This window comes from Psammomys obesus, unplaced genomic scaffold (genome assembly GCF_907164565.1).
Source record: "Psammomys obesus unplaced genomic scaffold, mPsaObe1.curated_primary_1811, whole genome shotgun sequence".
NCBI lineage: Eukaryota > Metazoa > Chordata > Mammalia > Rodentia > Muridae > Psammomys > Psammomys obesus.
This window is the reverse complement of record NW_026587032.1, coordinates 2365542-2393104: the sequence shown is the minus strand read 5'-3', so window position 1 is coordinate 2393104 and position 27563 is coordinate 2365542. Positions and strand designations below refer to the sequence as shown.

General features: G+C 43.6%; 1 protein-coding gene across 1 annotated transcript; it reads left to right on the top strand.

Moving 5' to 3' along the window:
• On the top strand, positions 1–27563 carry LOC129673164 (solute carrier family 22 member 21-like). Its single transcript, XM_055602868.1, has 10 exons — positions 1–517; positions 5753–5856; positions 9161–9315; positions 10252–10423; positions 11570–11696; positions 13661–13761; positions 14811–15025; positions 16751–16933; positions 26581–26716; positions 27028–27563. Exons 1-10 carry the CDS (start codon positions 125–127, stop codon positions 27137–27139), a joined length of 1698 nt encoding a protein of 565 aa, XP_055458843.1. The 5' UTR covers positions 1–124; the 3' UTR covers positions 27140–27563.

The following is a 27563-nucleotide window of genomic DNA, read 5'->3' as shown; positions in this document are numbered from 1 at the left end:
TCCTCGCGCCCCTCTGAGCCGGCTGACCGGTGCTCCGCGCCCACGCGCGCTGCCACGCCGCGCCCCGCCCCCTGCGCCCGAGTGACTTCGGATTCTCCAGAGGACACGGCGAGCGGCTGACCCTATGCCAGACTACGACGAGACGACCGCCTTCCTGGGCGAGTGGGGCCCCTTCCAGCGCCTCATCTTCTTCCTGCTCAGCGCCAGCATCATCCCCAATGGCTTCACTGGGTTGTCCTCTGTGTTCCTGACAGCGGCCCCGGAGCACCGTTGCCTGATCCCTGACACGGTGAACCTGACCAGCGCGTGGCGCAACCACAGTATCCCGTTGGAGACGAAGGACGGGCGGCTGGTGCCTCAGAAATGCCGCCGCTATCGACTGGACACCATCGCCAACTTCTCTGCCCTCGGGCTGGAGCCGGGAGTAGACGTGGACCTGACGGAGCTGGAGAAGGAGAGCTGCCTGGATGGCTGGGAGTACAGCAAGGACGTCTTCCTGTCTACCATCGTGAGTGAGGTAGGTGGCAACCCCTGTCAGGGTTTGGTGACACCACGGGCGACGGTTGTAGCCCTTCGTCCAACGCACAGGCTCCCTGGTGATGGGTATCCTCCAGTCAGGTGGCCCAGGAACATTTTATGAGATGACTTCTAGCCACAGGGTACCCCTCAGAGTACAAGTGTCAGGCTGGCCATTGGTCCTTAGAGCCACACTGAAGAGAGAGTCCAGAGGATGCTGCCCCTAGATGCCCTGAGACCCTGAGTGGTGGGACTTTCTCTAGGGATGCGATTCAGAGGGGCGGAGTTAGGGCTTGGTCCAGAGAAGTGCCGCTGCCATAGCCTCTGTTCAGAAAGGAAGTATTCTTTGCAGAACTTTTTAAAGTTAAGAAAACACGTGTCCCAAACTCTCTTCCCTTTCTCTAGTTTCTCTTCCTTCCCTCACCTACCCTCACCCCCAAATGAAGTCTTGCCCATGCCCCACGAGATCGGTTTGCCCTCGATGGATTGTTATTTCTTAAGGACCCTCGTGTTGAAGATCTGTTCAGGGTGACTTGTTGATACGGAGTCTTTCCCCACGGTGTTCTGAGACGAGATCACCAGAGAGGTTGGTTAGGGCAGGTAAGCGTCTCTGTAGAGCAGTGGAACCTAATTCCTCATCCCATTTGCACTTTATTCTTAGGTGACTTTGACTCTTTGCAGTCACCCAGCTGGGGATGCTGTTTGGGGGAGTTAGGCACCAATAGTAACTGCCTGGAGTCTCAGCAGTACTGAGTATGCTGACAATGAAAAGACTCTTCCGTGATGGTGATTTGAATGAGAATGCCCCCTCCCATAGGCTCATATATTTGAAGGCTTGGTCCCCCATTAATGGAACTGTTTAGGAAAGGTTAGGAGGTATGCTTTGTTGTAGGACCTATGGCCTTATTGGAGGAGGATATGTCACTGAGTGTAGACTCTGAGGTTTCAAAAGCCCATGCCATTCCCAGTTACCTCTCTCTCTCTCTCTCTCTGCCTGATGTGTTGTCTGAATATGTAAGCTCAACTCCGCCTGCCTACCTGCCAGTCTGTTCCCATGCTCCCTGCCACAATGGTCATGGATTTACCCTCTGAAACTGTAATTAAGCCCCCAATAAAATGCTTTCTTTTATAAGTTGTCTTGATCATGGAATCTCTTCACAGCAATACAAAATTAACTAAGACATATGTCATCCAGCTGTAGGTTCACTGAGTCAGAAATGAGGATTCACCAGTTAGGCTTCCTGGGAAAGAAAGCCTCTCAGTGAGTCAGGCCATTAGGTCATAGGCAACAACAAGAAATGATAATGGGGATGTATAGAAAGGAACGACGGAGAGAGGCTAGGAGTCCTGGTGTAACATTGAAGCCGGGACTGAGTTTCCCTCCTTATGAGGGCACCACAGACTCCAGGTATGTTGCTTCAGGGTAGATTCTGAGAGCAGTACCTCTACATGTATTCTATGGATGTTTGGAAATTTGATGTCCCTCAAACCTGTGCCCACCTGCTATGTAAGTAAGTCATGAGAGTGAAACCTGAGCTCAACTGGGGTTTTTGAACCTAGTGACATGCCAGGTCTATGCATCACTATCTAGCAGAAGTAATGAGATAGGTAACTGAGTGCAATAAATTAGGAATTGTGAAAAGATGCTGGATGAGAGAGATTTTTATTGGAATTTTTTTATTGAAATAATGAACGAATAAATTTTGTACCTTTTTAGAAGGTATAATTACTAACTGATAGACAAAAGAGAAACTTGAAGAGCCACAAAATTGGCTGTAATGTTTAAAGAGAAATGTGATTCCTCATGCCACTGGCTACAACTTGGCTCTTTGTGTGTCTAAAACCAGACAGTAGGGTTGGACAAAGAAAAAGTCCCTACTTAGGAGGTCAAAGAGCTTTGTGTGTGCATGTTTCAGGAAAGCTTGGTGAGCTACGTGACTGTAGGCTGGCCCCTCTTCTTGCTCATCCCCTGGCACACCTGGAAATCTTCAGACCTGTCTCGTCATAATTCTCAATCCAGGACTACCCCTTTCTGAGAACCTGGGTGATTTCTTAGGTTGCTGAGCCACCTGCTCTGTGGTTTCACAGAGACCAGCCAAGCCTGCAGGCAGAAAGTTTTCTTAATAGCTTTCTGGTGCCTGTGACTTTGAACTCCTTGAGATGAAGTCTGGCATGGCTCTGCATTGTCTACTCCATGCCTGTCTCTGCTTTCCCTAAGTTTCTTGCCCAGGCATTAACAGGACTCCAGGGCACTCTCTGCTGCTCCAGACTAGCTTTTCTATTAGTCTTGTCTCTTGCTTAGATCATCTTGGAAAATGGGAATTCCTTCTCACTGTTATCCACAACCACCTAGATGAAAATTCATAGCACCTTAGGTGGTAGGGCTGGCATGAGTCCGAACTGTAGAAGCCAAAGACACCCAGGACCTCACTGCCTGCCTGTGCTACCCCCAAGCCCATCTGTCTCTGTCTCTTTTTCTGGAGAATCACAGATCTTCATTCTTACAAGCCCCAGTGTTTCTATTATAATATAAACTGGTATTTCCCTATGGTGAAATAAGACATTTTTATCTTGTTTTCTCTGGACAGGAGTCAACATTTTTTTTTCACAGAGGCTTTTGATTATTTGAAATATTTAATAATACTTTAGGATATAAGAAACTGGTTTATTACCTAGAAGCTGTGCTTTCTCTCTTACTAATGTCAAATAAGAACTGCCATGTAAGGTGTTAGAAAGAAGCAAATTCTCTTCAAAGGCATAGCCATGAGATTCAGGAAAAAGGTAGACTGAACAGTCAGATGCAAAGAATGCCCAATGCTTGTGGTAACATCTTTACCATTGCTTCCGAAGGGTCTCACTATGAGTTCCAGAAAACCCTGGAGTTCACTGTGTAGCCCAGACTGGCCTCATATTTATGATCCTCTTGCCTCTGTCCCAAACACTAGGATTATACATGCACCATAACACCTGGCTCAGCATAGTTTTATTTTAAAAATCTGTGGCATGGCAATGTATATATATATCCTTGTCTAAGATTGGATGGCAATGCTAGATTCCCCCATATGTTTTTTTTTTTTTCAGTTTAGGACATAGCCTATATTAAATAGTATTAGGATTGTATTGTTTTGTTTTCCTTTGTTTTGTTTTTAAGCAGACTAGAATGCATAGGCCCTAAGTTCAATCCCCAGGACCACAAAAACAAATAAATAAATAAAATGAAATAAAAACAGAAAAGAACACTTTAATAAAATACTTTAAAAGGCATTTTCACAAAATAGGGATATGTTGTAATGTTTAAATTACCAAATTCTTAAGGGCTTTAAAATAGTACAACCTAAGAAGGTATCCATTAACTAAATAGATGGTGAGTATTTAAATGTGTGCCTCACCAGAGTCAACTGAAATGTGCTTTAAGTATGGCTTGGACTCCAAAGACTTAGTATGACAAATGGGATTAATGATTTTTTAATAAGAATCGAATGCAGGGGCTGGAGAGATTGCTCAGCAGTTAAGAACAGTGGCTGACAGCTGTTCTAGAGTCTCCAAGTTTGGGTTCCCCTCTTAGAGCTCTCCAGCCATGAAGCTCATGGCCAGGTTTGCGCATCCACTCACCAAGTAGAATCCCTGATGGTCTGGTCTTCCAGTGCTTTAGCTAGAGCTGAGTAGCCAGTTGAGTACAGGAATACTAAGTCCCTGGCTAAGCTCATCAAGCAGGGATACTTAACTCTAGAACTCAACTGTGGAACCCTGTGTACATTTCCTTTTCCTTTTTCATCTTCCTTCTCCAGCTCCTCCTTCTTTTTTAAAAGGCATCATCTGATATAGCCCAGGTTAGCCTTGATATTAACGTGTAGCTAAGGATGACCTCCAATGTTGACATTTTCATCATTCTTCCAAAGACCTGGGATTATACACATGAACCACCATCCCTGGTTTGTGCGGTACTGGGTGGGGATTGAAGCCAGGGCTTCGTGTATGCTAGGCAAACACTCTACCAACTCAGCTACATCCCAGCCCCATGAGTGGATTTCTTGCCTAGCTTAGATATATCAGTCCCCAGCCATCACAAGGGACATGTTGATAACAGCTTCCAGCAGCTTATCCTTCATGCCATCTTTGTTGCATCAAAATTAGTACATTTTAACATATTTAAGAATGACAGGGGGCTGGAGAGATGGCTCAGCATTGGCTGCTCTTCCAGAGATCCTGAGTTCAATTCCCAGCAACCACATGGTAGCTTACAACCATCTAGATCTGGTGCCCTCTTCTGGCACACAGGTGTACATGCAGACAGAACATTGTATACATAATAAATATATATATATATATATATTTTTTTTTTTTTTTTTAATGACAGTGGCTGTAACTTAGTCTTCGGCATACAGCTTCACAGAAGCTCAGAAGCTGCTGCCAGTGCTGATTCCTTCAGCTTTATGACCCCACCCCCTCCCAGTCTTGGCTTTAGCAGCCATGTGTGGATGCCGACTATAGGAACATTTATTTGCCCACCTGCCAGGTATCTGGGTGCTGGCACCACCAAGGCAGGTGGAGCCTGGAGGAAATAGAGCATCTGGGTCCTGATGCTCAGAATGCTTGACTCCTACTGGTCTCTGCTTCCTCCTTGACCTGCAGGGCCTTACGTGAGGTTGGAAAACCAATTAACACTTGATTAAAACCCAGAATCCAGACTCCCCATCCAGAGCCCACTGGGTTTAGTCCTGTTGGTGTGTGGCATCAGGTATTCCAGCTCAGAATATCACAGGGACTGAGGGGCCATTGGCCTTGGTGGGAGCCCAAGCCAAGCTGAAGGATCAGGTTTAGACAGAACACCCTAGGCCCTTTGGCCTCAGTCTTTTGCTGGATGCTTTGGCACTTAGGCTCCCTCAGTTCCAGTGGCCTGAAGGGCACTGAGCAAGGGTTCTTTCCTCTTGCACAGCCCTCGGCTCAGTCTGGAGTCTCAGAAGTCAGCACAGCAAAAAGTGGCCTTGCTAACTAGAGGTCAGTGTCTGGGTAGAGTGCTGCTGTTTGCCCCTCCCCCTCCTCAAACTGAAGCAAGACCTGGGAGAGGGAGAAGCCACCTGCTTTCTCTGCATTGCTGTCCAGGTGAGCCATTGCCTAGCTTATTGAGCTCGTATACTCAAAACATTCGGGGATGCAGGGGATGCCGATTCGTTTTCCAAGAAGCTTTCAACTTCAGAAAAGGAGTGAGTAATGCATCCCTTTGCTCCTCCTACAGTGGAACCTGGTGTGTAAGGATGACTGGAAAGCTGCATTCACCACCTCCTGCTTTTACGTGGGTGTGCTCTTAGGCTCCTTCATTTCGGGACAGCTCTCAGACAGGTAAGGTGTCCACTACTGATCAAGGAAGTTTGTGCCTGGACTTGACTTCAATTGATGGTGTTCTCTTAGCCCAGGGCCATCCATTTCAGAAGCAGCAGCAGCTATGTCTAGAATAGACTGTATATCAAGGAAAACTGGCCAATGATGTCTCATATCATTTGCCAATTCTTGCTGAACAAAGAAACCAAAGCTAGCCTAACCATGTATATCCATGGTCCAATACCAGTTACTTTGCCATGACTCACTCCTGCACAAGTGTGGCCTCCTTTCCCTGGGAGAATATAGCACTCTCCTATCCCTGAGAGGTTGACACTACACATGTGTGGAAGACTGTCTTGTAGACATTAGGCAATACCATGGTGGCCACTTCTGTGTTCCCAAGAAGATCAGTTTTCCCTCTGAGCAATGTGAGAGAACATGGTCCCTCTAGTCCATGGTGCTGTGAGGAGCAGAGCTCTGGTGTCCCTTGGCCTGAGGTTATGGCACTTACTGTAAGACCAAGAGAATGAATGTTATTGTTACAAGCATAGAAAAGCACAATTTTAAAGCCTTTATCTAAGTTCCACTAATGGTCCAAAGAAATCAAGAAAATCTTTGAAATTAAAGCAGTGGTGGTGCACAGCTCCAAGCCCAGTATGCAGATGGCTGAGACCAGAGGACTGAGAGGTCAAGGCCCTCTTGGCCTACTTAGGGAGACCCCGCCTTAACAACCGAAGGCAACAGTCCATAAATTAGAGGTTGTATATGAGGGTGTGTTGTCTTTATTGTTATTTCATTCGGGTCAATAGCTTTGGTGAAGCTCTCAGAAGGTTCCCGTTATGCTATGTCCCTTTACATGGAGCTTTGGAATCTATCAAGACAGCTGAAGTCAGCAGAGAGGACTTCAGCAGATCCTTGGCCATGGTGGTACTGATCAGATACTCTTAGGCCCAGGAGAGAGCGCTGCAGCATCCTCCTGGCCAGCTAGGAGTGCACAAAAAGTACAGTTGAGATGGAATGTCATCCTGTCTGGGGAGCTGAGCTGCATTGCTCTGTCAAGTACACTCGGGGTTATATGATTGCATGCTTATATCTATGGAGCATTTTCACATCAGGAGTCAAAAATTTTTTTGTCTTTAGTTTTCTAAATTTTTATTGTCATTTTGTATATGAGGGAGAGGTGTGCAAGCAACAAAATGTATTTGCAGGTCAGGAGACACCTCTTACAGTAGTTCCAAGGCTCCAACTAGGATATATCAGGCTTAAATAGCAAACATTTTACCCACTGAGCCATCTTTCTGGCTCTTCTATTTCAGCTGATTGATTAACTGAGGCATGGTCCTTCCTTCTCTGCCTGAACTGGTCCTTGCTATGTAAGCCATGCCGTGCTGACCTTAAACTTGTAGCAATCCCCCTGCCTCACCTTCCTGGTACTAGAATTACAAGGATCTACCACCACTCTCGGCTAAATTTATATAACTTCATATCTCATTAGATTTATTTTTCTGGTGTCACCACAGTTACCAGAGTACATTAAAAAGGTCAGTAGGCTGTGAGTATAGATAGTCAGCTCTGGCTGAGCCTGAGGTACCGTCCTATTGGGGAATGATGCTTCTCTTAATCTAGTAACAAGCATCAATTGCTTGCTTTCATTTTCAAATATGTAGTATGTAATATATGCCAAGCTCTGTTCTAAGTACGGCCCACCTTAACAACCAAATAGGTAACCATATCCTCACAACCCTTTGACAAGATCTGTTATTCCCATTTTATAAGTGAGAAAAGTAAAAAAAAGCACGGAGGTTAGGTTATGTCCCTGAGGTTACATAGCTGGCAAGTGGCAGGCTATGTTGAAGCCCATAGCTCTTTGCTCCTCTGATTTTCTGGACTACTGCTGAAGATCTCTGCTCACCTAGAACTTGCCCTTTGGCAAGGCAGATAGATAGATTCAACTTACTGAGGAAGTGACTGTTTTCCTTGGCCATGGGAAGTGATACCAGAAAAGGTCAGGGTGCATGCACCACCACACCCAATGTTTTGTTTGGTTTTTGTTGTTTTGTTTATTTGTTTGTTTTGTTTTGATCCCCAAGAATTAGATTGGGGGCTAGAGATACTGCTCATACATTGAGAGCACTGGTGGCTCTTGCAGGACCTGGGTTCAATTTCCTACAGAGAGGCTCACAACCACCTGTAACTCCATCTGTAGGGGATCTGATGCCCTCTTCTGGCCTCTGAGGTCACCAGGCATACATATGGTGCCCAGGCATATGTGTAGGCAAAACTTGTACTCATAAAGTAAAATTACAATTTAAAAATTTTAACTCAAAAAAAGAAGTTAGATTGCTTGCTTGGCTGGTGACCTTTTACCTTCTCAACAGGTAAATGTGCTTGCTGCCAAGCATAATGACCTAATTCAGTCCCCAGCCCTCATATGGTACATAAAGAGAATCAACTCACACAAGTTACCCCCTGATCTCCACATGGCTACATCCCAGTAAATAAAAATGAAAGAAAATTTAGAACAAAAAAGTTAGAATTATAGACTGGGCTGCACGTCAGTGTAGAGCATGGGCCTAGAATTAGGTTCTCAGCCCTGATACCATGGAAGAAAGACTCAGGTTCATGGCTGCTCCAGCTCACTACAACAATAAAAGAGCACACACAATTACCAGGCAGATTTGTTAACACATTCCAGATTTGACCAATGTGACTGTTTTATGTTTATCAAACTGTGTGTGATTATCTATTTAATTGTGTAAATGATAGGAAATGTTTTATCATGTTTATTTCTAAAACCCCTCTTCAAAATGGAAATAAAGTTAAAATTTTTAATGTGAGAGGGAATATATTCTTTATCTTAAAAATGTCAAATTGTCAAGGGCACCGACATTTGTAAAAGAAACATTAATAAAACTTAAACCACACACTGATTTCCAAACATTAATAGTGGGAGACTTCAACATCGCACTCTCACCAAAAAAAAAAAAAAAAAAAAAAAGTCAAATTGTTACATAGTTACCCATTTGGTTTTTTTACATGTGTATTTTTTAATCTGTAAAAAATATGAATATGTAGATTTCATCATAACAAATCTCTTTCTATCCTCTACAGTCATTAGCCTCATTTTGGCACTGCCTTTGAAACAGCCTGGGTGTCCAGGCTATGCATTCATCCTGGAAATTGTGGAATTGAGTGTCAACATGGAGACTGAGAGAGTAGGGCTAACCTGGTGCCAGTCCTTGTGGCCCGAGAAAGCCCCTCAGAGTGGAGCTGGTTGCTGCTGCCTCTCCCACCTGCTTCTCTGTGATTCTCCTTTCTTCCCCAGGTTTGGTCGGAAGAATGTGCTGTTTTTGACCATGGGTATTCACACTGGATTCAGCTTCATACAAGTCTTCTCTGTGAACTTGGAAATGTTTATAGTGCTCTATACCATTGTTGGAATGGGTCATATATCCAACTACGTGGCAGCATTTGTCCTGGGTATGGACATTAGGTTGGAGTTTAGTTCTAGTTCCTGTGTTCCCCTTTACTGGAGACAGATTATGTTGTCCCTTGTGGAGAAATTTGCTAGAATTCCCTAGTAAATAACGTAAAACCTAAGTTATCAGCTGAGAAATTGGGCCTGGCTATGGTTCCTGACTCCTGATGTCCAGTTCTTGTCTGACTCTGACATGGGCCTCTTGGCCTTATTAGCACTTTAGTTATTAACTAGGTTTCACCACTGAGCATCCCTTTTTAAAGGCTCGTACAGCTCATGCATAGGAAGCTGAGGAAAGAAGGAGGCCCACCAAGGGGAGATGGGCCATGACAGGCAGCATCCCCAGGAAAAGGAGCTGCTGCAGAGCATTGGTGGCTGTTAGTGTCTGCCAAGGAGAGTAAGTTGAGCAGGCCAGTTCAGGTTTTGATCTCTGACCTTCAAGGCTCTGACTCAGACAAGCTACCTTATTCCCACTGGAAAACTTAGAGTCTCCCAGTTTGGAAGAGCCTTGCTCTAGCCAAAGAGATCACTGCATTCCTTCAGTTTGTATTGTGGAAAGGATTACTATTTTCTTTTCACAGTTACTAGAACATTTTTTTTCCTCAAAGGGGAATAGTTAGCATGTGTGTCTTTAGTAGTGATTTTGCCTTTGGTGAATTCTTCCTTGTGTAAGAACTTACAGAGGCCTAGCATCTTTAGCATGTGTCTGAGGGTGATGATGACATTTTCAAGAGAGCACTGTTGCCTAGGGAACTCAGAAAAACACCCCAGGAGCAAATCAGAGCAGACTTAGTCTAGATGCCACCCCTCCCAGAGCCTAAGGACACAGAGCTAATTCTGGCTCCTTTCTTGTCTGTGTTGAAAATGATACCATTAAAGATTCATAAAGAAACAACCCTAATTAATGATTAACTTGATTCCTACCTTGTTTTGAACAGGGACAGAAATTCTTTCCAAGTCAGTTCGAATTATATTCGCCACCTTAGGAGTTTGCATATTTTTTTCATTCGGCCTCATGTTACTGCCTCTGTTTGCATACTTCATCAGAGACTGGCGGATGTTGCTGCTGGCAATCACTATGCCAGGGATGCTGTGTGTGGCTCTTTGGTGGTGAGTGTGGCCCTGCCCTTTGGGCTGCCTACCCTGTGGGGTGGGGTGGCTTCTGTCTCATGTCCAGTAGAGGTCAGCAGTAGTTCCCAAATCACAATTCTAGAACCCAGAAGAAGGAAGTGACTGTTATTTAGAAATCAGTTCAGAACATCTCTCCATACTAAGAAAAGCCAAAACAACACAGAATCCAAAAACTTAAGTGGCCATCTCCTCTGCCCCGTTCTAGGTTGAACTGAGAATTTGCTGCAAGCAGATAGGGACCAGCTGAACCTCTGGGAAGTTCTCAGATCCCAACAAAGCCTAGGCTGCAGCTGCTGGATGCTGAGGCCCCAGGCCATTGTGTGTTGGGAGGTAGAGAGGGAGAGCTCAAAATTGAGCTTCCTTGAGTGGCTGTGCAGAGGAAAGCAGGCCCCAGCTGTGCTCCAACAGATGGGGATTGGGCAGGCAGAGCAGAAGCCATTCTGAGCCAAGAATGGACCCTGTCAGGAATGAACCCTTAGGCTAGACTAAAGTGACATCCTCATCCTGTGCACATTGGAGAGCATCCTGGAGAATAGTGGGAGAAGGAGAAACAATGCATCATGGTTCCTGATTATGACAGAGAAAAGAGGGCTGCCTGGTCACAAGGTTAAGGAAAATATGCACCAAGACTCCATACACCAAGTCTCCAGCCTTGGCAGCCATGCTGTTTTATGTAGAGAGAGTGACAAGTCTATTGACTAAATCAGCCATGGAGTGAGGGAAAATGGACAGGATCGCTACAGAAGTTTCTGTGGATCTCAGGGACAGAGTAGAAGAAAGCAGGATCTGGCAGAGCTAACTCTCAGCAGAAGCCAGGCATCAGGCCCCCATCTTGTACCTGTCTCTAAAGCCATCACTGCACCATCAGTGCAGACATGGCGGTGGGGATCCCCTGGGATGTACAGCACGCTTCAGGTTCTGCTCACTGCAGTCAGTGCTCAGCAGAGCTCATGCCTCAGGTAGTTACTAGGCCATCTCTATTTCTGGCTTATGAACACCTGACATTCCACACACTTACCTCTGCATCTGAAACCTCATTTCCCACCTGTAGTTGAGCCGCGTCCAGCCTCTGGGGGAGCAGGGGAACAGGAGGCCTCGCGAGAGTGACTGCACATGTCCTTCCAGGTTCATCCCCGAGTCCCCCCGATGGCTCATCTCGCAAGGACGAATTAAAGAGGCAGAGGTGATCATCCGCAAAGCCGCCAAAACCAATGGGATCCTTGCACCTTCCACTATCTTTGATCAGAGTGAGGTAAATGCCACGTGGAAGCCGGTAGGAGACTCACACTGGCCATTTTAGGTCAGCAGCATACAGCAGCACAGCTCACAGCAGCTCAGTCCTTGCCCTACCTAAGCCATGGCCACCCCTAAGGCAAGGGCTGTTAAAATGCAGACGCTGACAGAATAGAAAGATGATGATTCAATCTGTAAGTGCTTGCCATACAAGCATGAGGGCCTGAGTTCAAATGCCCAACAACCAACTAAAAGCCAGGCATTTAAAAAAAAAAAAAAAGCCAGAGCAGAGTGTGCCTGGAGAAGTCACATCCCAGTACTAGGAGCGCAGAGACAGCCAGCTAACCAGTCAATGAGAGACCCCGTCTCAAAGATAAGGTAGAAAAGTCAGTGACAATGACATCCCAGGACAACCTTCAGCCTACACACACACATACGCACTCAAACACACACCCACAGTACATACACATAGGCACCCATGAACATGTATACACACAAAACTCAGAAGATAAGAGCAATGGGTTCCAACTACCTAATTCTCTCCCAGGAAGTTTTGTTTTTGTTTTTTGGCATGCTTCCTATATTTCATACTGAAGTAATCATATTTTTTAACAATTCCTTTTTCTTTATTATTTTATTTATCTATTCATTGATTCATTCACTAATTTATATATTTATTGCATAGATTTTTACTATGTAATACTGAGAGGTCTGAAGATCTCTGGATAGACCAGGTGACCCTCAAACTCACAAGGATCTGACTGCTTCTGCCTCTCAAGAACTAAAATTAAAGAGATATGCGACCATCTCTGGCTTACCCAGTACTTTTAATAATCAGTACCTTTCATGAGAAAGAGGCCTCCATCAGCTTTAGCATTTTGGAAAGTTATTGTTTCTTACGCCTCAATGATTGTCATCTGAAGATAATCAGAGTGTTGGCAGACATGCACTCAGCGGTGTTCTGTCTCTCACTGCTTTCTTACCCTTCATCGTAGATTCAGGTCCTTTCTAATGGCCACCTCTTACCTGTTCTCATGCACCGTGAGTAACTTCTTGCAGTGTATGCACCAAGCATGTTTGAGATGCTCTGGACTGATGAAGACTTGGGCCTTTGGTTTTAGGCAGCCAAGGTGCTGATAGCCACAAACAGCCCTGCTAGCATTTAAGTGGTGGCTGAGCGGCAGCATGCTCAAGAAGGGCTCTGAAGCACAGAAGTGAGGGCTGAGAGCATTTTAAGTGAGGTGACTTTGGTTGCATTTAAGTCAGAGGATCAGTCTGAGAGAATCTAAAAGCCTCATTGACATCACTGAGGAAATGAGGCTTTTCAGAGGATTCTTTGAGTGGCAAGGTGACCTTTTGGCCAACCACTGAACTGGTAAAAACAAGCTCCCAAGCTGGGTTACCTAAGAACACAACTTCAGTGTACTTAGACATGTGGCTTAGTGATGGCCTTGGCTCTGCCGAATCTCATAGGAAGTTAATCTGGGGGAAAGGCAGGTCAGTTCTCCTGTTCAGTTAGATTTTTTTTTTTTTTTCTGGGAGAAGACCAGTAACTACACAACATGAGGACTCACAGAATTCACTCCACTTCCACATCAGCTGAGTAAAATGCATGCACAGCCTTTTCTTTTTCTCTGACCAAGAGAGCAGGGAGTCAGCCCAGCACAGGGATTCCCAAGGCCTCCCTGGGAGGTGGCCAGTGAGGAGGGGCAGGAGGATGCAGTGAGGTGGCTGTCAGCTTGGGCCTCTGCAATTGCTGTACACCTCTCTATCTCTCATTGGTTTTCATTCCAGTTTGTCATTGACTAAGGCTGCAGGGGGCTTGGATGTCTCCTGTGAGTCTTTTCAAGGAAGAACCTTAGAATTCTACCTAACTCTTGAGAAGTAAATAGTGAAAATGATGGGTTCCAGGTATGTGTCGATATGAGGCAGACCTCCCAACTCTTTCCCCTTCCTATACCATTAACTATTTTGTTCCTGCAGTTACAAGACCTTAAACCCAAGAAGGCTCCATCACATCATATTTTTGATCTGATCCGAACCAGAAATATCAGGATCCTCACCATCATGTCCATATTGCTGTGGTGCGTAAGTGAGACCTTCCTCAGCCTCACCCACTCCTGTCTGCAGATGTGCCTCAACCAAAGCTGCAAGCTTTGCGTCATCACGTGACACAAGGATGGCAGCCACAGGGACATAACCATTTTTAATGCAGTGGAAACTCAGAAAAGGAGAAAATGAGCATGGAGGCTGTTTGGGATCTAGGATTTTCACAAGGTCCTTGCTTAGTTGTTCCTGTCCCTTGTCCCCTCCTTCAGTAGATTATCTGTGGTACCTGGCCAGGAGAAGGCTGACAACAACTCTGCTGTGTTCATGGAGACAGAGGGAGCTCCCCTACAGGGGGATCACGTTGTCTATCATTTGTACACAACATGCACATCTTACTACCTTCCCTCATCTGCTTATTTCTTCTTAAAACTATTCTGTTGATGACGTCCATACTGGCCGGGACAGTCGGGGGTTTGAAGAAGGGCCTCAATGAAGACACTTTATTCTTTAGGTTCCAGAGGCTGCTAACAGCTTTCTGGAAACATCAACTGAGGTATGGCCCTTCTGGCACGTTCATAGACCAATGGTTCTCAATTGTCCTAATGCTGTGACCGTTTAATAAAGTTCCTCATGTTGTGGTGACCCCCAACCCTACAATTTTTTTCATTGCAACTCCATAACTGTAATTTTGCTACTGTTTTGAATAATAATGTAAATATTTTTAGAGCTAGAGGTTTGCCAAAGAGATTGGGAAAGAGGGCTTTTGTAAATGCTTAAATGTAAGATTTTAATGTTGAAATGGCAGTCAGGATTTTTTCTCTAGTGAATAAGTCAATGTGAATTATATAAAACATTTTTGCTGAGAACTTTCTTTGTGGGAGGTTCTGATAGAATAAATCAGCAAAGGATTTACCCAGGGAAAGTTTACTTTTGTGCTGTGAAGGCACAGTGTGAGGTCTACTACTGCCCTCCCATTCCCTGCATCAAGAGCAGATCAGAATTCTCGAGATGAATGTTTGTCAAGGTGTGTGGGTCTAGAGAGATGGATGCTGTTTCTCCAGCTGTCTTCCGTGCCCTGTTACAGGATGACCATATCGGTGGGCTACTTCGGACTTTCTCTTGATACTCCTAACCTGCATGGGAACATCTATGTGAACAGCTTCTTTTTGGCGGCTGTTGAAGTCCCAGCCTATATGGTGGCCTGGCTCTTGCTGCAGCATGTGTCCCGGCGCTATTCCATGTCTGGCTCCCTCTTCCTGGGTGGCAGTGTCCTTCTCTTAGTGCACCTTGTGCCTTCAGGTATGAACTACATTGATTTGCAGACCTGAGTCTTCTCGGTTTCACTTTCCTTGAACCAGGCTATCAATGGCGTGAATACAGTCAAGACCATTACATCTGTGCCACGTGTATACAATGCTCCCTTAAAGTCAAGAGATGCTGTCACATAGCCAGAGCATTCTTCACGGCCTGGGCTTTGTTCAGTGTGAAGAAAGCAATGAGCTGTTGGTTAATGAAGCCCTAATGCCAAGTTAACATGGTCATATATGTTTCCTCTCTGGAATAAACAGGAATGAGAGTCATCCTGCTATTTCTCTCTTACTTTGTTATTCAAGGAATAGCTGGAGGGGGAATGCATGGAGGATGCTTCTAGTGGAAAAGACAACAAACAAATTAGATGCTGTTATTCTGTAGATGTTGTTACTGTGTGTCAGCAGAAACAAAGGGAACAGGAGCTCATCTAAAGAGCAGTCATTGGTAGCACCCTGAACAAGAGGCATTCAGTAGAATTAAATGAGGTAACAGAACACCATGAGAAAGTCAGAACATTTCCGACCATTTGATAGAAAAGAATGAGCAAGCCATGCTGGGTCATGCCTGTAATCCCGGCACTTGAGAGGGAGGATGCAAGACAATCAGAAGTTCAAGGGCATCCTTGGCTATCTAGAGAGTCTGAGGCCAACCTAGGTTACATGAGACCTTTAAATACATACATACATACATACATACATACATACATACATACATACATACATACATACATACATACATATGTACATACATACATCAAAGTTCTGACAGATATTGAGCCCAGTGTGCTTCAGGGCAACAAATGAACTAGTAACAAGGAAAGAAAAGAAAGGTCTCAGAGTCTACAGACAGGATTTGGCTGGTAAAACTGCCTTGGTATCCCACAAGTGGGCAACTCATCTGACAACTCATAGAACAGATGGCAAGTCTTCATTTGTCCATCACATCCCAGAATCATTCATGCTCCTGTGGCTTTTGGAACCTGTGGTAGTCACTTTGAGGCCTGTGACACTGAGACCCTCTTCACAGGAATAGCCCATAATGTGCCAGAAGGAACCTAGGGGTGGCTGTAGTGGCTCTCACCTGAGTTCAGAGTGACCAGTGGACACTTCCTTATACTCACCAGGCAGTGAAGTCAACTGAAGGATCATCCCTAAGTTCAGATGGTTTATAGAGTTTTTCAATGATTTTATTGCACTTACTTATTTGGAACAGGGAGACATGTTTCTCAGCACACATGTAGAGGTCAGAGGACAACTTGCAGGAAGTGGGAAGAGTAGATTCTCTCCTTCCAGTGTGTAGATCCTGAGGAGCAAACTCAAGTTTCCAGGCTTGGCTGAAAGCTCTGTTGCCCACTGAGTCATCTCAAAGGCCCAGATCTATGAACTTTTTGAGTAGACTGCAAGCATGAGCTGAGCTTGAACTAAACTCCCCCTCAGTATCTCATTCCTAACACAGGATGACTTCTGGAAGGCAGGTGGACTGGGCTGATTGGGCACTTCCCATCTTGGCCTCTGAGTTGAGGAACAGCTGTATGCTCACATAACTGAATGTCCAGTCTTCGTTTAGTAATCCCCTCAGAAATCTTAGCCATGCTGCTATAGAAACTAACCAACTTTCTGTACCCCAAGTCAGGAAGAAATGGGAAGAGAATTCCTCAGGAGCAACCCTTACACTGATCCCTCTTGCCTTCGCTATCTTTCTTTGTCTCCCCAGACTTACGTTATTTGTCTACTGTCCTGGTGATAGTGGGAAAGTTTGGAATCACCTCTGCCTACTCCATGGTCTATGTGTACACAGCTGAGCTGTACCCCACGGTGGTCAGAAACATGGGTGTGGGGGTCAGCTCCACAGCATCTCGCCTTGGCAGCATCCTGTCTCCCTACTTTGTTTACCTTGGTAAGTACTGTGGTGCACCGGAGCAGTGGAACAGAAGCTCTAAGCGGCCTTAATGTGAACTGGAGAACAAGCACTGTAGTCAGCAGGATGCATCAGTTACTGGATCCCTGGCTTGGAGAAGTTCCCTTTCCAAAGGTAGTGTGTAGACGCTAATTTTTAACTCTATTGGGGGAAGGAGTCCTTAAAGCCTGTACCTCGCTTCCAAAGTCCCCCCAACCCTAGGTAGGAGAGAAAAAAAGTTAGAAGGGACAGGGAACATAGGCCTTTTTAGACTTAGTTCTGGCTGGTGAGGGTCACTGGGTTCTTTGGAGAAATACAAATCTCAGTCATCAGGGATTCTAGCAGTCCAGCAACAGCAAATGGCAAACATAGCTGGAGGAGCGGGCAGCCTTCTTCCTCCTCTTTCATTCTCCAAGCTTTCTTCCTCTCTTTCTGGGCTCTGGTATTTATACCCTCTCAGAGTCCTCGGAATTAAACTAACTGCAGTTGGCAAAGACCACACCCCTCTCAGAGCTGGTCAAGGCTGTTATCAGCTGTGGGAAAATTAAAAGTGTCTCCATATCCCCCACTTGGGATTAACACAAAAACCTGTTTTTATAACATAACTGAGTTTTTAAAGAAACCAAAACTTCCACTACATATCCCCCATTTTATTTTTTTAAATGGCATTTTTTTTTTCTCTAACACTAATAAACTTTATACAATGAGAAAATTATCAGGTAAGAATTACATCTACAAAAAAAATTTTAAAAAAAGAATTACATCTACAGTATCCAGTCCCTTTGTATTTGGCACCTTTGGAAAAAGTATTATGTTATATATCCACCCTGGTAAGTCTAAAGTTCTATACCTAAGTTACTTTCTCTTATAACCTGCATCTATCAACCAAGAAACATCTTTTTAGACTTAAAAATTGTCTTAGTTCTGTTGTTGAATATTAATATTTACTATTGATTTATCTTTTAGTTAAACAATGGTTATTCCTAAACCAGCCATATACCCAAATCACCACACAGAGACCAGGATCTATTTCATTAACCTAGAGCACAGTGCTGGGCAATAGTTACTCCATCCTAAACCTCTAAACCTGCACAGTTTCCTCCCATTCAGATTTCCCACATTGTACTTGCTTTTAGTCATATCTTAGGTCTGGTTTATCGCTCCTCATGATTCCAAGTCCTCTCCTGCCAATCTGTCCTCTCTTACTCCTCTCCCTCCCTTCCTTCTCCTCCCCTCTGGACCAGGATGTCCCACCCTATTCTCTCCATTGCACAGCATTGGCTGGTTGTTTAATTGCAAATACAGAGAACAAATGGTGGCATGTTTACACAAACCTGAGACAGATGATGCTTAGAATAAACACCACAATGAAATTGAAACCAGATAGTGGGGTAGAGAAATCAGCATTTGAATGAACAAGGGTAAATTGTGTACATTCCACTAGAACATTATACCAACATAGTTCCTAAACAACTAAGCTCAGTAGTCTTCAACCCCATCAAAGATTTTAGAAGAAAATAACATTACCTAAATATATAGGAAGTGTAGAGCAAATAGCTTCCAGAGCGATAGAAATGACAGAGAAAGCTGACTGCCTGGACAGTCACCAGAGGTTTCTCAATGTCACTAGGGCATCCAATCTTCAGCCTACCAGCCCCAAATATCTGACAAACTTTTCTGTGAAGCAGGGATTTTGAGGAAAGGCCTACTTAGTGTCTGCAAAGTTAGACTATCAATTTCTCAATGTCCTGCTTGTTCACAGTTTGGATAGACTGCTCTTGGCAGATTTTTCTTTAAACTTTCACTGTTAACATTGTGTTTTTCATAAAATTTGGAGGCTTCTAACACACCTATTATTAATAATTGGTCAATTTCCTCATTTCCTTGTGCCAGTGGTCCTGGCAAACTATATGAGACCAAATATAAGTAATAGACAATGGATAGTTTCTACTTCTGATGGCCTGTTGCAACTGCATAAATAACAAAGTTAATTCTGAGTGATCAAGAATAAATTCAAAAGTTTCTATATATAAAACAACTCTACATATTGAGAGTCAGTAATTATATTAAGAGATTCAGGAAAATCTAATAATACCATAAGTATTGCATAACTCTGATTTTTGAACTGAAATTCACCTTGCTTATTTTGTCTGACTTATAAACTGCCATTCTCATATTGTTTATATCAGTATGTTATGCCCAGTTCGTGAGACCCGCATAGACCACCAGGAATCGACTCCGCTGCAAATACATGAGGGTTTATTGTATATGTGCTCAAACCTGGGTTGCAAACTTCCTGTGGAAGCAGGAGAGGAATGTGGCCCTGCAATCTGGGGAACAAGGTTTTTAAAGGAAAAAAATGCAAGCAGGGAGTTACATGCCTTGGTGTTACATGATTGGGTAAGGGAAATTGGCTTTTGAAATGATTGGTTTACTTCAGGTGCCAAGACCACAAACAGTCTGGCCTGGCCATCTGGGCTGGTTTCTTAGCAACTGTATCTCTAGTGGGCAGAAAATGAATGTAGTAAAGTTAGTTCCTTTCCCCAGGTGGCTGGATGTGTCTACACCAGGCTAGCCTTCACTCAGGCCCGTATTCCAAACCCAAACTAATACCCAAAAAAAACAATTTTCAATTCTTTGGTCTCTTAAGTATAGAATGTAAGTGCCTCAAGAATTGGTGTCCTTTTTAGAATACATGGATTAATCCAGTTAGTTCTTTTTATAAACTGTAAATGTTTGCTTTTAGGATATTTGTTATTAATTTCTTCCAAGTAGTTACTAGAAGCTCTTTGCCAATCTTCATTGATTACCCACAATAACATGATCTCAGCATTAGTAAAGAGTCACTACAATTTCACCTGGTTCTGTTCCTAATAATTGATGTAGTCTAATTCTACCTTTTATAATTAATTCAGAAATCTTTTCTATGTATGTCTTCAAATTTTTACTTTATGTGCTAAGAAAATCAATTCCATAATATTATCTTCTCTTTGCATAATGAGCCCAGTAGGAGAATGACTTGAAAACAACATAACCGAAATACAATTAAGTTTAGGATCAATTCGATCAACATAAGGATCTTGCAGTCTGTTCTACCAGAGTTAACTCTTTTTCTGCCTCAGCTTCTGCTCAACATCTTTGACTATTTAAATCTGAATCTTCTTTTAATGTTTGAAATAAATTACTTAACTCATATGTAGTTAATTCAATTGTAGGCCTCAGCCAATTAATATCTCCCCCTTTATAATTTTTGGAAATCATTAATAGTTTGCAACTGATTTCTATGAATTTGTACCTTTTGTGGTCAAATTTTTTGTTCACTTATTTTATAACCCAAATAGCTAATAGAATCTCCTCTCTGTATTTTTTTTCTGGAGCAGTCTGTAACCCCCAACATGGCAGAATTCTTTGTGTTTCCTTAAACTTTTTTTCTAAAGTATTTTCATCAGAATCAGCCGACAAAATATGATCCATGTAATGGTAAATAGCAGATTGAAAAAATTGCCTACCAATTGTTTCTGGCAGTTGTTTCACAAAATATTGACCTAAAGTTGGCCTATTTAACATTCCCTGTGGTAAAACTTTCCAGTGGTATCACTTTATTTGACCACTACCGTTAAAAGTAGGTACTGGTTAAGCAAACCTTTCCCTGTCCTGCTCATGTAAGGTAATTGTGAAAAAGCAATCTTTTAAATCAATTACTATTACATGCCATGACCTAGGTAACAAAGAAAGTAAAGGAATTCCAGGCTATAAAATACCCATTGGTTGAATTATTCTAGTCACTTCTCTAAAATCTGTTATCATCCTCCATTTTTCTGATTTGTCTTTTACAACAAACACAGGGAAACTCCGTGGGCTGGTAGGTTCTTCTGTATGTTGAGCCTCCAGCTGCTCTTGTATCAGTTGTTGAAGCCTGCAATTTTTCCTATCTTATGGGCCACTGCTCTTGCTACACAGGTCTGTTTGATATCCGCTTTAGGGGTAAGGTTGTTGGTATTTCAGCAGTGGCCCCCTTTATAAATTTGGAAACTCAATGCTGTGATGTCCTGTGTTTGGACAATGGACACAGCTTGTGATTGTTTTTTATTTCCCATATTAATACCTTCCCTAGGAGCATCTACCTTCATCCCTAATTTCATGAGTCTGTCTCTGACATTATAAGAATGTTAATTTGAGTACCCCATAATTTTATAGGTATGTCATCCACATAGGGCCTCAGCTTCCATGTTTGCCCTTCTTGTGCCACACATTTAATCCATCAGAGACGTTGTCTTATTTGAGATAATATATCAATTCCTATAAACTGTGTATAAACCTTCTGAAGTGACCATTCTGGATTCCAAGACTTTTGGGAAAGGATCATGACATTAGCTCTTATATCTACCTTAGGTCTCTGATCATTAACCACTGTTTGCCAGAACACACGTTTTCTAATACTTTCAAATGCCCCTGTTTTTTTCTACTGGAGCATCTTTGCCCTTCATGTAAGGAAATGGCAACAGCTAAGCAATTCTATACCCTGCATTAATTTACATTTCCTTTTTTACATATGCCATGATTTTAATTTCTTCCTTGCAATACCCAGCTATACTGTCTTATTGTGAATGCACAATAAGTCCTTGAGAAATTAATCTACTTCTTCCCAAGATCATTCCTACTGTCCCTAAATACAAAGGACATAAACATCAGTGCTCATTTTGCAACATTCAACTTTTGGGGATAGGGTTAGAGGTTTATCCATGGCCAGATATGAAGCCGCATTGCTTTCAGTACCATGCGTGAGATCAGCAATACTTAATTGCCATTTAACTGCCTGCTTGTTATCTCCTGGCTGACCAAAGGAGGAATTTTTTGCTGTGGGGTCTCAAGCGGACAGGCCCCTCAGTTCATTTCCTAATGGCAAGGGGTTACCTTGTGTGTCTCTTGTTGTGGGTTATTAATATTTATTATTGATTTATCTTTTAGTTAAGTAGCGGTTATTCCTAAATGAGCTATATACCCAAATCACCACACAGAAACTAGGATTTATTTAATTAACCTAGAGCATAATGCTGGGCAATAATTTTTCCATCCTAAACCTCCAAACCTGCATAGTTTCCTCCCATTCAGATTTCCAACATTATACTTGCTTTTAGTCATATCGTAGTTTCGGTTCATCTCTCCTCGTGGTTCAAAGTCCTCTCCTCCTCATTTCCACTCTCCTACTCACCCACTCACTTCCTTCTCCTCCCCTCTGGACCAGGATATTTCACCCCATTTTCTCTATTGCACAGCATTGTGGCTTGTTTTATTGTCAACACAGAGAACAAATGGTGGCATGTTTACACAAACTTGAGACAGGTGATGCTTAGAATAAACATCACAATGCAATGTCTGGATTGAAACCAGATAGTAGGATAGAGACATCAGCATTTGAATGAACAAGAGTAAACTGTATACATTGCACAAGAACGTATACCAACAGACTGTCTTGGATTCACACTCATTACTACAATGTTTTCCCTTTTTACAGCACCTACAAACCCTGGGAAACCTGGGCATCCCATTGCTATGAGTATTTCCCAGAGTTAATGCACCTGCCATTTTGAGCTCTAAAGCTTTTAAGCCATATAATTTCTTTGTAAATGGCCAAATTCACCACAATTAAAGCACTGAGTATTTTGATATCTGAGGCTTCTAGCTATGGCTTGTCCGATGATATTGGCATGATACTCCTTGGAGCCAACATCAGTTTCATCTCGTATCCATTCATCTGTTGGTGCTATTTGTGCCTTTAATGGTCTAATTATATTTAGTATTTGCATTCTCAAATACCAAGGTCTCTATTAATACCTTTCTGGCGTCAGAGTCTGATACAGCTTTATTTACAACTGTAAGGAGTCTGTGAAGGCTTCTCCAGAGCCTTGTACTTCTTAGTAAAATGAAGTAGATCTTTCCCAGGCTCCTCAACCATATTCCAAGCTCTTAAAGCTAGCAAGTGATATTGTTCTATAATGACATCCTCAAATCAAATTTGTTCTTGTAGGTCAGCATAACACCCTTCACCATTAATTATCTCTAACAACATTTATTCTCCTTGTTATATTTTGTTGTTGTATTTTTGTGGCCTTATCCCTCCACCACGATAACCATTGCTATTGCTGACTGACTTCAAGCACAGCTGAAATCAATCCCTTCCAGTCTTGCGTAGCCCGGTACTTAATATATTTTTAACACATGGGGAATGCATTTTGTAGATTTTTTTTGTTTTAGTTTCTTTTTTAATTTTTTATTAATTACACGTTATTCACTTTGTAACCCCTATAGTTCCCACCCTCCTCCCCTCCCAACCCCTCCCTTCCTCCTCTTTCTCCACGATTGCCCCTCCCCAAGTCCACTGATAGGGGAGGTCTTCTTTTCCTTCCTTCTGATCCTAGTCTATTAGGTCCCATCAGGAGTGGCTGCATTTTCTTCCTCTGTGGCCTGGTAAGGCTGCTCCCCACTCAGGGAGAGGTGATCAAAGAGCAGGCCAATCAGTTCATGTCAGAGACAGTCCCTGTTCCCATTACTATGGAACCCACTTGGACACTGAACTGCCATAGGCTAAATCTGTGCAGGAGTTCTAGGTTATCTCCATGTGTGGTACTTGGTTGGAGTATCAGTCTCAGGAAAGACCCCTGTGCTCAGATTTTTTGTTCTATTGCTCTCCTTGTGGAGCTCCCGTCCTCTCCAGATCTTACTGTTTACCACTTCTTTCATAAGATTCCCTGCACTCTGCCCAAAGGTTGGCCATAAGTCTCAGCATCTGCTTTGATAGTCTGCAGGGCAGAGCCTTTCAGAGGCTCTCTGTGGCAGGCTTCTGACTTATTCCCTGTTTTCTCCTTCTTCTGATGTCCATCCTCTTTGCCTTTCTGGATGGGGATTAAGCATTTTAGCCAGAGTCCTCCCTCTTCATTAGTTTCTTTAGGTATACAAATTTTAGTAGGTTGATCCTATATTGTATGTCTATATGAGTGAGTATATACCGTGTGTGTCTTTCTGCTTCTGGGATAGCTCACTCAGGATGATCTTTTCCAGTTCCCACCATTTACCTGCAAATTTCATGATTTCCTTGTTTTTTATTGCTGAGCAATATTCCATTGTGTAGATTTACCACAATTTCTGTATCCATTTCTCAGTTGAGGGGCATCTGGGTTGTTTCCAGCTTCTGGCTATTACAAATAAAGCTGCTATGAACATGGTTGAGCAAATGTCCTTATTGTGTACTTGAGACTCTTTTGGATATATGCCTAGGAGTGGTATGGCTGGATCTTGAGGAAGTGCTATTCCTAGTTGTCTGAGGAAGCGCCAGATTGATTTCCAGAGTGAATTTTGTAGATTTAAAATGCTTTAAATCAAACATTTCTATTGAACACCATGTTGTCTTATATTTATGACCAGCATCATTAGCAGGCATGTGCTGCACAGTTCCTGGGAAAACTGCTGGTGACTTAGTAATCCCAGGCAACTCCTCTCTCTGGCAGCACACTTGGCTCAAGATTAACCCTTTTGCCCTGTACAGCCTCCTGATCTTCCCTGCCACTTGCCTCAGGCAGGGGCTCTGGGCACTTGGAAGCAGAAGTGTATGGAACAGGGTGGGAAGAGCAGTAAACTCTGGCTCCCAGTTACCAGGTATGAACATTTTTTTTTCTTCCCGCTCTAGCTCTTTTTGCTTTCCAAGCGCTTCAGCCTCTATCTAAAAACGCTTTAGTTGCACAGCCAATTCTGTAATCCTTTTCAAAACAAGAGAATTGAGTGACATTTCCGGTTTTCCTTTTTTTCATTTTTTGTTTCTCAGACCCCTCCATATTCACTCCCACCTTTTTTAGTTGTTCAGTCATTCTCCCAACCTTTTTAAAAATGGAATATAGAAAGAAGACAAAGCAAAAACAGAAAATCACCCCTGGGAGCAATGCAGAAGAGAATCCAGCAGCAGTAGGTGCCATTTTGCTGACCTCCTGAAACAGTATTTTCATTCATTCATAACCTGCCCTCTCCTCTATGACATTAGAAGCCAAGTTTCCCATTATGCATAGCCATGTCTGGGTGCCACTTGTTGATGCTATTTTTTTTTTATCAATTTTATTTGGGGTACCTTATCCCTCTAACTCCTTTCTCTACTTCTTATCTCTCCTAATACCTTCCAACATCCCAACATTAGGTAGGAGAGAAAGAAGGTTAATGAAAGAGGGGACAGAGTTCTCTTTAGCTACTTCTGGCTAAAGAGGTTCTTTAGGGCAATACCAATCTAAGTCATCAGGATATCCAGCAGTCCAACAAAACAGCAAACGAAGCAAACAGCAAACCATCATAGTCTTCTTCCTTCTCAGAGCATCCCTCGAGGCCTCCTCCTTCTCTTGTGGCTCTGGTATTTTTACCCTCTCAAAGTCCTCAGAATTAAACTAACTGCAGCTGACAAAGACCACATCTCTCTATGAGCCCCACAAGGCTGTACTCAGATGTGGACAAACTAAAAACATCTCCATATCCCATACTTGGGATTAAAACAAAAGCCTGTTTATATAACTGAGTTTTTATAGAAACCAAAACTTCCAGTGCAGTAGTGTGGAGAAAGCACTCAATTGCAAATAGAAAACAACTCAGAAACTAGCTAGATGGGGATAAGAAAGTGTGCAGATTCTATTTCAGTCTTCCCATACCCTCCATCACAAACTACAACTTCTTTACCCTAAGAAATGCTTTAGGGAGTCAGTGTACTTTACTGAAGGAACTTCTTGGAGTTAGGAACATGAAGAGACTCATCTCCATTCAAGATGTCTGATGGATTAACAGTTGCCATAACTTAGAACACTTCGTTCATTTGATGTATATGTGGAGGTCAGAGGACAATGTAGAGGAGTCAGTTCTTTTCTTCCACCATGTGGATCCTGGGGATCAAACTTAGGTCACCAGGCTTAGCAGCAAGTAGTTTAACCAGCTGAGCCATCTCCCTGGCCCCCACTTTACTTTTTAAGATACTAGTTCACTGAGTTGTGTGAGCTGGGTTTGAACTTGCTCTGTAGCCCAACAGCCCTTGAACTTTTGCTCCTCTTGCCTCAGCCTCCCGAGTAGGGGCATACAAGCCTGCATGGCACACTTGGGGGAGGGTGTTTTATGCCTGTAAAGATCTGCCGTTTGACCTTGTATCTAGCAGGACAAGTTTCTCTGGCTCAGAGAAGTGCTCCCTCCTGGCAGCTTCTCCTCCTCTGCACATCTGTGGCTCTGGAGAGGACCTGCCAGTGTCCAGAGAGTAGCAAGTACTCTGCACACATGCTACATGGTTCTAATAGGCAATGGGACCCTGTCTAACCTGCATGCATAACAAACCGTGACACATATGTAGAGGGAGAAAGTTGTTCCTGTCCTAGAGAAGTACGTTGTCTTCCTTGAAATCCCTGTAGCTTGCTGTCTCTTCCTCTATACCTCTCCCCTGTCCATTGTGGTCACTGCCTGACCTCTGGGCACATCTGTGCTAGGTCTGGGCTCTGAGACTGTCTAGATGCCAGACTTCACTCGGGCAGCCCATGCTTTGGGAAGCGCTAGAATCAATATAGGAGTGCTGAGAGAATAAAAGGCCAGAATGAGACCAAGTCTCACTGTAACCTGGGTTCTCTGTTCAACCACAGGTGAGATAAACCGCTCCCTGCCTTACATCGTCATGGGAAGTCTGACCATCCTAACAGCTATCATCACCTTGTTTTTCCCAGAGAGCTCTGGTGCTCCTCTCCCAGACACCATTGACGAGATGCAAAAGATCAAAACGTAAGAGACCTCCCTGTGCAGTGTAGATGGACTGAGTCGGGTCCTGTTGGGGTCTTACGGCCCCAACTGCTTGAAGTCGTGCTCCCTGCACACTCTGTCTCCCGTACAGCTGGACTGCTTTAACCATGGTGCTGTCTAGAGCAGTGGTGTGACTTTGTGTGAACACGTGCATGCCTGGGAAAGCAGCAGCTCTTGTGTAGTACAGAGACTAGAAACTTAAGAATCCACCATGTGTGTGTCTTGCGTGTTTTGCAGCTGGTAGACAGCTTTATACCATCTGTAAGTGACATTTGTCTTTCGTGTTTTGTCAGAATGAAACGTGGGCAAGCCGTAAGCCACAGACACGCCTCAGAAGGCAAGAGAGCCAAAGGCCAGAAACCCGAAAAGCACAGCCGCTTACACTCCCAGAAGCCGAAAAACTAAACTGAAAGGCCGCATATGGTCAGAAACACTGTCAATGACCCAGGGCTTTTCTGTTCTGTTGACCTTGTGTCTAACGTGCTCATGGATGGGGACATCCATCCTAGAGAGCCACCTTCCTCCAGGGACACCACGGCTAACCACAGACAGCTTGCACATCGCATTGCAGTGGTGGACTTGGGCTTTCCAAAGAAGTTAATGAGTTTCTCGAACCAGTTTGGACTTGGAAGACTATGAAAACATCTGCTAGACGTGCTATGCTATTTTAGAAGACCTGAGAAGGACCAGATAGAACTGCAGGTCCGTTTTTCCCTCCTTTCCCTAACTGGAGAACTTACAGGAAAGGGAACGGATGTGGCTCAGTGGCAGTGTGCTTGCCTAGGATGCACAGGGCCCTGGGTTTGATCAATTGTACCAGAAGGAAACA